At 42.2% G+C, this 10958-nt stretch overlaps 1 protein-coding gene across 1 annotated transcript; it reads right to left on the minus strand.

Moving 5' to 3' along the window:
• Positions 1-2471: 2471 nt before the first annotated feature.
• Positions 2472-9652, minus strand: LOC146483954 (uncharacterized). Its single transcript, XM_085105486.1, has 2 exons — positions 9329-9652; positions 2472-3385 (listed from the first exon to the last, which is right to left on the minus strand). The coding sequence occupies exons 1-2, from the start codon at positions 9650-9652 to the stop codon at positions 2477-2479; spliced, it is 1233 nt and encodes a 410-aa protein (XP_084961612.1). The 3' UTR covers positions 2472-2476.
• Positions 9653-10958: the final 1306 nt, after the last annotated feature.

The following is a 10958-nucleotide window of genomic DNA, read 5'->3' on the forward strand; positions in this document are numbered from 1 at the left end:
CCCAAAAAACTCCTTAATTCCTTCAAATTAGTAGGGGTGGGATAATTCTCTACCACACGAATCTTATTGGGGTCGGGAATAATACCCTCAGGAGTCACAACGTGCCCAAGATACTCTACTTTCTGCTTAACAAAACTACACTTTTTTGGATTCAACTTGACATTTGCTTCACGCAACCTTCTAAACACTTCTCCAAGATGAGCCAAGTAGTCCTCGACCGATTTAGAGAAAATAATTATATCATCAATATATATCAAGGCAAAACGATATTCTAAGCCCCTAAGAACATGACCCATAAGACGCTGAAAACTAGCCCCAGAATTAGTAAGACCAAAAGGCATAACTAAAAACTCGTAAAGACCATTATGAGTAACAAACGCAGTCTTTTCACAAGCAGAAGGATGGAGCTCAATTTGCCAATAGCCCGATTTTAAATCCAAAGTTGTAAAGAACTGAGTACCACACAAAGCATCTAAAGTATCAGAAACCAAAGGCATGGGAAAACTATCCTTTCTCGAGATCTGATTAACCTTGCGAAAACCAATGCAAAACCTAAAAGAACCATCTTTTTTTCTTAGCTAAGACTAGGGGTGAACTCCAAGGTGAAACTGATTCCTGAATAATTCCTTTCTGAAGCATTTCTCCCACTTGGCGATCGATCTCTTGCTTACCCTCAGGACTAGTACGGTAAGGCCTTTGCTTAATTGGCATAGCATCCCCAGTATCGATTACATGTTGAACAAGTGATGTTCTACCCAGCTGATCCTCCGAAAAAGCAAAAACATCACGGTATTTCCTAAACAAATTTCGAAACTTAATTCTATCACCATCACTCAAAACACTATCTGACAAATCAGGAAGATCCGAATAATCACTTTGCGGCTGGAGACGTTCATCCGAATCACAAGGCACAGCAGAAATATCAAGTTCTTCAGGCTCACGAAGCTCGTATATTGCTATATTATTAGCAAACAATTCAAAATCAGCCAATCTTGTCCTACGAAAAATCTTCACTGGTTGAGCAGAAGGATTCACCATCCTAATAGGAACAGTACCATCATCAGTAACCTTGACAAGCTCCGAAGCTCCGAAAATCGAATAACGGTGCGGCAGGTTAAATCTAGGAACAACTAAGCCACATGTCTCCTTTTCTTCAGGCAGTAAATTCAATTTACCCATAACTACAAATTCTGATTCAGGGGGAACTGTAAAAGAAAAATCAGCATGAACAGAACAAACAAAATCATTAAGAGAATCTCCACCCACTGAGGTACCATCACTAGCATCACAAAAGGGCAAGGGGTTCTCGTCTCGGGAGAACTCAACAACACTCTTCACAAAATCAATTCTTGAAGAGAACTTCCGAAGAAAATCTCTACCAATAATCACATCAAACGTTAAATCCTGAATCACATGAGCTTCAAACGGAAAAATTTCGGAATCAATAACGAATGAAAACATCAACTTCCCTAACGTGACTAAAGAACGACCACTCACCGAAGTAACTTTACCGGGAATTGAAGCATCTAAATTTGGGTGAGAACACTTCAAAAATGTATTCCAAACATCCGCACTGACTGCCGTGACAGCAGCTCCAGTGTCAACTGGGCGTGAAATTGAAAACCTCCTATGGTAACCAAAATAGTGGAATTACTAGCTACAAAAGGAAAACAAACACCGTCCACTGTACTTGCTTCCATGCCAGACAAAACAGCTTGACCACTGCAAACATCCTTCAACTTTACTTCAGAAGACGCCTTTAAAGGAAGATCTCCATCTTTGACCACTTTGGTACGACAACTATCTACACTAGTCGAATTTGAAGACGGCGAAAACAACTTATCACTTGGCTGCGTAGCATGCAATTCACTGAACACAGGGCTAGCGGGGTCAACATTATCGCTTTTCAAAACAACACTATTAAACTTGACCTCATCAGCATCAACACCTTCTCCGTCCAATGCGTCATTATTGTTTACTTGAACTACCACAAACGCCGGCTTAACCTTTTCTTCATCGGCGACTTTTAAAACAGGGGAATTTTCTTCTTTCGAGCGCTCATTAAACCCCTTACTCGGTATATCACTTTGAGTAGACGAGACTGATAACCTTGACGAACTCTTGTCAAGACAACACGTAAACACCACTCGTGTTACGACCCCTTCTATCAACTCAAGTATTTTAATAACAATAGCGACAACAAGCGTTAAAATAACAACAAAACTATCATGGAGAGAAGTGGACTGTTTTGACGGTACTCTACTTCCGACGGAACGACAAGACTTACACATTTCAGAAAGTTGATCAGTTGACGAGCTAAGAACACGAGAACTATCACTCAAAGATTCAGCAGGCCGCGCTTCACTGAAGGCACATTTTTCAGCATTACGCGACTCCACAGCCACATTTTGACTACATTTTACTATTTCTGAAGCCCCCATCACGGGTTTATTTCGAAACGAGACAGGGGCACTACTTAGTTTCCCTGATTGGTATCCCACTTGTAATTGTTTTGACCACGCCGTTGACGGGGCCCATAATTTTGTCGGCCATTGTACGGAAACGGAACCCTCGGGTCAGGTTTTTCTCGACAATAGTAATGCAAGTGACCCTTTTTACCACAATTATAACAAACGTGATCTCCACTGCGAGTCCGAAAATTTCTTGATTGAAATGTAGGATCCCTACGTGGGCGAAATCTATCCGAACCAGAAGGAGCACGGTTGCCCACAAACCGCTGAAACTCTTCTCGAAACACTTGCCTCATAGCCGACTTACTATCATCAGAACCCTGTTGACCCACAGCACCAATTGTCTTATCTTTAGGCGACATAACCTTACTCAATTCCTCAATGATCTGTGAAGACATTTGCTTCGGATCAAACACCGGCGGTTTCTCAGAGCTAGCCAAAACAGACTCCTTCAGCTTTGCAAAATTCTCTGCGGCCTCGACACTTTCGGGCTGCTGAAGCACTACATACTCTCGAATATCAGGCTTTAAACCCTGAAGGAAATAATGAGTCCACTCAGACTTGGGTAAATCTAAGCGAGCACAGTGGGTACGCAAGCTGTACGCATAATCAGCAACCGGTTCCTCATCTAGCTGACGACGCTGGCTCAAAGCTTGTCTAACGCGCCACTCACTCGCACCCGACGCAAAATGCTCAACTAAAACAGCTGTCAGCTCATCAAAAGACATTTCACTAGGACATCGCAAAGACTTAAACCAGGCACTAGCATGACCCTTAAGATACAAGGGCAGCCCCAAAGCTAAATTCTCCTCGCTCCAACCGTTCAACCTAGCGGCGCGCCTATAATTATCCACAAAGTCATGAACATCCTCAAACTCGTCGCCTCTGAAAATGATCGGAAAGTTAACAACTAACTTTCAAGCCGAGGTCGATCGTGTGGTCATATCCCTAACAGCATCACACAACAGAGACACTCGATCATCCATTGTCTCCGAAACTATTAAAGAAAAACGACTTACACTGCCAGAAGAAGAAGAGTCTAACTGCAAGTCACTAGAGCTTCCCTCTGAATTATTTCCGACGTCCTCGCAAAAACCTTGCCTTGGTCAAAAGAACTGCGCTCTACGTTTTCGTACTCGCAATCCCCGTTCTCTGAATCGCTATCCGAATTGTGTTTACCAGGACAAAAAGAAAACTCGGAACCTTCACTAGGGGGAGGGATCACACTTTCTGGTACAAAACCGGGCTGTTGCACTTCTGTCTGCGGTGTATTAGTCGACCTTCTGAATGATCTAAATAATTTACGATATCTCGAAGGCTGAGGAGGGGGAGGATCAGGCCATGAAAAAAATTCGTCAGACCCGTGAGAATTCTCGTCAGGCAAGACCTGCTGAGCAGCCAGGGCGCGCGCTCTCTGCCTAGTAATCAGGATGAAAACGAGAAATGCCCAACAGAACCAGATCTCTCTTTTGAAAACGAAGAATGCAAAAACTAAACTAAACTGAGGCAACTAAGAAACAGAACTCATACACTAAGCAAGGAAACCGACTTTGCAACATACTTCTCTAACAAAACGAACCACATAACTGGCAAAAGCTAAACAAATCAAGCTTGCAATGGCCAGGTGCACAAAAGTAAAAGAACATTGTTTCACTGACAGAGTATCCAGCAACAAGGTAAAGTTCTCCACCAAATATGTAGAATAGCTACCCGCTAACTACCTTAAACAAAGAACAAACTCTAACCGAAAAATACCTTTAAACGTAAACCCCTTAATTGAAACTACTAAAAAGCGTTCTAATAAAAATGATTCCTTTTGACTTTCCAACAAAAGTGAAGCACGTTTTTAATACCAAAGATCTGCTATATATATATACTCCTGAATGCTCATGTACTCAGCAAGTTATATTACAGCTCCTCTGAGTCTGGTCAAACAGAGACCACGCAGAACAGTATCAGTAAAAACCAGTGATAAACGGTGTTTGCAACAAAATAAAAGTACCGGATCCTGTAGTGAAGGATCTAATCAGATCCTTCCGAAATATTGGAAAATATACTTCCCTAACCGTGAAATCAGCCTTGCTCTTTATTTAGAACAGTATCAACCTGCAAAACAACTTAAACTTACCTGACTCAGTTCACAGTGTAGCTAGATGGTGTATGTCCCCTCAGCGCGTCAATTGCCCAACTGCAAGACGTGCCGTGGGAGTCTCTAGTTATATTTAGAGGGCAGGAAGTCAAAACAGTAATGTTTTTGGAGCCGAAAAAAGATAAGACCCTGCCATGCCATAAGGCGAGTATGAAGCCTCTAATGGGGGTCTCTAATCATGAAGGACAACTTGATAAGACGGGGGAACATTTTGAAGCCGGATCTATTGTACGTGAGAACTGTACAAATGAGTGAAACTAAACTCTTTTACTAATACTAGCGTCCTTTTCAGGTCCGTAGGGAAGGGGGGGGGGGGGGAGGGGGTGACATATGGGTGCGCACGTACCCCCCTCATGGACTGCTGAGGTCCTTTTGTTCGCCATTGACGCGGTTAATTTTTGGTCATGCTGAAAGGTACACGAAAATTTCATCTCGCTGAATTAGTAGAATTGTTGAAGATCACTATCATTCGTGCAAGTGGGAGCCGGATGCTCTGCTTTTCCATTTCGATCTATTTCGTGCCAAACTTGTTTTATACTTACCAAAGGAAATTATTCTACGAGTGACCAGACCCCTCCGTAACGTAAGCGCGAATTTTGAAAAGTATTCTAAGATTTTCTGGGCGTTTTACGAGCAATATCATTTGTCTAAGGTACGGTGTAATTACGTCGCAAACACACGAAATGCAACCTCAGACAACTTCAATTTTCAAAACTTTCCGGGGGAGTATACACCAAGTAACTCGCTCCTTCGATCCAGCACTCACACGCACCTCTCCAGGAAAAATCCCGCTGATATCGGTCAGTGCATGACGGTCCCAGATCGTCCCATGAACGGCTCATTTGCTGTGATTGCTGTGCTTATCAGCAAAACAGCTGCCGGTGCTAATGAGGTTTAACAATTAAGTATCTGTCCCCATTAACAAAAAAATTTTAACTATCCAAAACAAAAAAACCCAGATTCGTTAATATGAATATATGAAACATATCTGTTGAACTGCTGGTGAAAGATTTTGTGTGAGCCATAGACATACTTTGTGGCAGCCTAAACTCTTTTATTTATACATGCGTTTTTTTTTTTCCACAGCAAGTTAGCTAGCCTTCATCCGTTGAATTTGCTATCCATGCCTTCATTGTGATAATGACAGTGTTGACGATCCCGTAATGGAGGTTTCGCTCTTGTTGTGTTTATTAAAACAGCTGCCGGTGCTAATGATATGAGTATCTCTTCCCATTAACAAAAACCTCCAGCTTGCCAATTTGGTAATATAAAATGACATTGTGACTCAGACGGATCGCATAAATGCTTGCGGCAGTTGTTTTTGGGAATCGACCAGCAGTGAGATAACTTGGCTATATGAAAAAGATTGTGAGACTTATTTGCCCTGTTTGCTCCTATTTAACCAAAGTAGTCTTCATGACAGCACCAATTTATGGTAAACAAGAATTGAAGCTGTTACCAGCTTAAACTCGGGCCATATTTGACCGCGTGGTGCGCAAGCCTACGACCTTTTAGCAGTGATAACCTCCAGCATCGCTAACTCCCCCAAGTCGATAGATACAGAGATAGAGTGAGGCAATAAGTAACCACCAGATAGAATTGCATTTCTTGCAGTCAGAATGAAATACAGGGAAAAACGACATTTGATAAGTGGAATACTTTGTGCTTCATACCGGGATGCTTTAATTCCCGGGCTTTAATCCTTACGTTTTCACCCTTGATTTAGAGACAGAAACCATTTATACATATTAATTATGTTTCAACACTAAGCGTGAGTCAGATATGTATCTGTGTGATCCCGAGTCATGATGACGCTAAAAGATCGCAATGTGCGGTATGATCGTCGTGAAGGCCACATTCAAGTGTTCTACGCTTTCTACCAAATCTTGTGGTGATCACTGGTTTTGCAAGCGTTTTCCGTTATCATTGTTCAGGTTCGGATATCCGGTTTGGACAGAAATGATTTAAAGTAGTCATTAAGAATTTCCGAGATACTTCTCTCTATGAATGCCAAAGTCTTATTTTTAGTCATTTGTCTTGCATCCGCCATCTTGTATGCGACGAAAGTTTTCAAGAACTTTCGTGGCACCATTAGCCTGCGCAGCAAGCGTTTCCTTTTGTGCGTTTTTCGCTGTTTGACGGCGGTGAGGGTAAAAGGAGGAATGAGTTTCCGGAATGGCATGCGGAATGGCATAATTATGCGAAATACGATTTACGTGGGAAATAAATTAACTGAAGAGCGCGTCATGTTTTCGCGCCAATTTTATAAGAGCAGCAGCTTTTTTGATGCTGCGGACTCTTGCTAAATATTAACAACAATTCGAGGATTTGATCGTCTGATTGTTGATTTGGAAGAAGTGAGGGTAAAGAAAGCGATGAAAACTGTTTATAGTTTTCGCATTCAAGGAACTATGAGTAAATCCGTAGTAAATTAAATTTCATGTTCACTTTACTCCATGCGACTTCGGTTTACAAAAATAACGTGGCAGCGTGAAGTCTTCTCAGCCCGGGGGGGCACTCGACCCATGTTTGGGTGTAGGGGTGCCGCTGGGGGTTTGAAACTGCCTGACCCTGTTTAGGACGAAAATAACCTTAAATAGCTACCCTGTGTAGGACAATGTCCTCAATTTTAAGACCCTATTTAGGACAGAGGACAACGTCTAGCTCATGTGTTACACAAGTGTTTATTGGCGATAGTAATAACATTTAAAGGCCCACTGTCACTTACCGGACGTGATGTTCCACGCATTGAAACGCGAATACCAATTACAACAGATAAAATAATGCACTTCCTAGAAGTGATGGCGAAAAATCCCTAAAAATTTCGCATTAACAGCGGTGAACCTTAAGTGGAAACTCAATTGACGTGAAGCATTGTTCACTAAAATAAATGCAGACTAACGTCTCTGATTTCGGATTGCCAAATACTCGACGACAGTCTTGCAACCATACCCTGTCTACGGACGGGTCCGGGACAGACTCGCTTGAAATTATATACCCTGTTCAGGACAGAGGGGCCAAAAACCATACCCTATCCAGCGGCATGTCCCCGTATAGCCCATATAGGGGAGTACCCCCCCCCCCGGGCTTCTCAGGACAAAGATTGATCCTTTACCGAGGGCAAATAATAAACATTTTTTTCATTTTTTTTAAACCCTCGGTAAAAGATCAATTCTCATACCCTGTATGCTCGATGATTCATTTATCATGAGCGGGAAAATGACAACAATTTGACTAAAATGCATTTGTGATAAGAATAGTTTCACAACCTTTCACACAACCAGTGTCGATAATTAGACACCATACTTGTCATCTGCTTTTTTGCTCTAGGGCTTTTTCGCTTTTAAATCTCATTTTAGGCTGGGACGTCTGGCACTGAAAGACCTTAATTAAAGACGGATATGTTTAGTTCGATAACGCGTAACTGAACTATAGCTACCTGAATCGCCGTATTGAATAGCTAGGTAGGTAGCTCAGCAGCTCAACAATGACTTGCGTGCACGTCGCTCGACGAAAATGTAAGGTGAGAAAAAGTAGAACATATTTTTCCCATGAGTCGGTACAAATTGTAACCGTCAAAGAGTCTGATAAAATGACCGAGATTAAATTTAAAATTTCTCACATAATTGTTTTGGCCTTGGACTGACGTTATTTCTCCAGTCTGGTGTTGCTTTTTGTCTAGGCTACTCGCTGCCACGTTCTTTCATGTTCTTTTTGTCAACTAGAAATTTAATTTATTCTTAGTTCCTTGAATGCGAAACTTCATCGATTTCTTCACTCTCACTTCCTAACCAGCGATCAGACATGTTCTACCCCAGGCGTATATTTTCTAATCCTCGATCTGTTGTTTGGTTGTTTAATAGTCCGCAACATCGAAAAAACTGCTGCTCTTATAAAATTGGCGCGAAAACAGGATGCGCTCTTCAGTTAATTTATTCCCCGCGTAAATCGTATTTTGCATAATTATGCCATTCCGCGCACCATGCCACATACCATTCCGCAAACTATTTCCTCCTTTTACCCTCACCGGTTTGACGGGCGTGGAAAGTGGGACAATAGCTAAAACAACAACAAAACAAACAAACAAAAAACCAAAACAAAACAAAACAAAACAAAACAAAAAAACGTAGGTGGCCGGAGGGGGGAGGAGAGGAGAGGGTAGGACCTCTCCCCTACCCTCCATTTCGCGCTCATCTAAAATACGGAAATCGGCTTTTCAGTGCGTAAAATTCCGCGCTTATGGCGCCATTTCCTTCGGACTTTGCTCCGCTGCTCCGTGATTCTGAAGTCCGTTCCACAACTCACTGTTGTTAGCGTGACGCGTGACTGGCCCGGCCAAGTTGTTCAATCTCCTGGTCATCCATTTCACAACTTACTAAAGTGTCGAGCTTTTACAAGAGGGGCCGTAAGGGGGGGGGGGGGGGGGTCCTTTGCACGATTCACGACTATTAAATATGACAAATAATGGATCACCGTAATTAATATTCCCATTTCACGCTTCACGGTAATTAACATGAAACTGAAAAAAGATCTTGCGGTTTTGAAAACCTTTTTACATTGTGAATTTCATTCTTATTTGATACCAAGCGTCAATTCCATTGTTTTCTTTACTCGATGACACCTTTTTGTAAAACTGAGAAGATCAAAGAACTAAATATAAGTAAGGTGTATTCATCGCGGATACTACCTAAAAGAGTGTTGATGTTACTTTAACAGTTCTTCCGCTGCGAGTTGTTACGGCGTGGAGAAACACCGTCTCATCCTCATGGTTACTCACAGGTCGCAGTAGAAGCTCACTATCGGAGTCGGTGTCGTACTCATCAGTCTGGTGATCGATTTCAAAGTTGTCGTTACCTTGCTCTGATGTTTGACGCTCTAACTCCATCTCACCTCCTTTTGGGGAGTCTGGTTGCTTGTCGTTGTTGTTTTCAGAATGCGTCTCAGAAGGACTTTCCGTATTGTTGGCAGGACAATCCAGAACCTTTTTCCCAAACCTAATGTTCTCCGTTGGTTTCAATGAGGTGGCATACATGTTGAGTGGGGGATACCTGCTTTGAACAGTGACGGTTTCCTGCCTTGCTCTTTTCTTAGATTATTTGCTTTACACCATTCTTTGCCTGACCGCTTTACCGTTGTTTATTGCCCAGTCTAACATGATTTCCCGCTCTCTTTTCTGGCCGGACCAAGGTGGCTTATCCGTGGATGGGCATTGCGTGGAGTTACTTGAGGGACAATGGGATAGTAAGACTTCTCGTGTGTGAAGTTAAGTATGCGGCCCACTGTACAACCCTCTTTGTAGTATTTGCCAAATTCCGCGCATACTGTAGCAAAGTGGGAAACTGTTCCTTAAAGTGACCCACTGCATGCAATTCTTCTACTTGAACGGTGAGGCAAGCGTGCAGGTCAATTTCGTAACTCGGATTCAACTCCTGAGCTGTTATAGAGCTTTCAAACCCGGCGGGGTTTGATTATCGACACTGGTTGTGTGAAAGGTTGTGAAACTATTCTTATCACAAATGCATTTTGGTCAAATTGTTGTCATTTTCCCGCTCATGATAAATGAATCATCGAGCATACAGGGTATGAGAATTGATCTTTTACCGAGGGTTTAAAAAAAATGAAAAAAATGTTTATTATTTGCCCTCGGTAAAGGATCAATCTTTGTCCTGAGAAGCCCGGGGGGGGGGGGTACTCCCCTATATGGGCTATACGGGGACATGCCGCTGGATAGGGTATGGTTTTTGGCCCCTCTGTCCTGAACAGGGTATATATAGGGATGCTCGTCGTCTCGCTTAGGGGTATTAATTTTGGATTTTGGTCTCGCTTAGAATGTTCCGGGGAAAGCGCCAATATTTTAAGGGGTGACTTAACGTAAACGCCATTTTACCGCACTTTACATGGCTTTAATGGAAATATCTCGTTCACGTTTCAAGCGATCCAAAAACTCTATGTTCATCCCGTAAATCTATGTTGTGGGGTGTTTTGTGAATTTTGGGGTGATTTTTGGGTATATTTGGGAGGAGATAGTTTTTCTAGAAGGATTGGTTAAATTAAGAGAAATAAGAAATATTGAAGAATTAGTGAAGTTTTAAATAAGAATTTGTAGTTAATAATTAATATACGGATATCAAGTTAGTCCACTAGCAACCTGGGGTGCTCTTGCGTGGGTATCAACTGTCTGTTAGTGCTCCAAAAATCATTTTCTTTCTTCTATCCCTTCTTAAAACCACTTCAAATTTCATTCAAATTCAGGTTAAGTCCCCCCTTAAGCCGCCAAAGACTCGTTTAGGGTTCCGTGAAGAAACACAGAATTACGCGAAGAGAAACAGAGGTCAAAT

Source organism: Pavona decussata, unplaced genomic scaffold (genome assembly GCF_977016875.1).
Source record: "Pavona decussata unplaced genomic scaffold, jaPavDecu1.1 SCAFFOLD_37, whole genome shotgun sequence".
Classification (NCBI taxonomy): domain Eukaryota; kingdom Metazoa; phylum Cnidaria; class Anthozoa; order Scleractinia; family Agariciidae; genus Pavona; species Pavona decussata.

Bases quoted from the DNA above. Each gene is read 5' to 3' on its own strand.
- LOC146483954 (XM_085105486.1), bottom strand. From the start codon at position 9,652: ATGTATGCCACCTCATTGAAACCAACGGAGAACATTAGGTTTGGGAAA. The intron at 3,386-9,328 runs GTAACATCAACA...TCGGCTTGAAAG, and splicing joins GCAGCGGAAGAACTGTTAAA to TTAGTTGTTAACTTTCCGAT.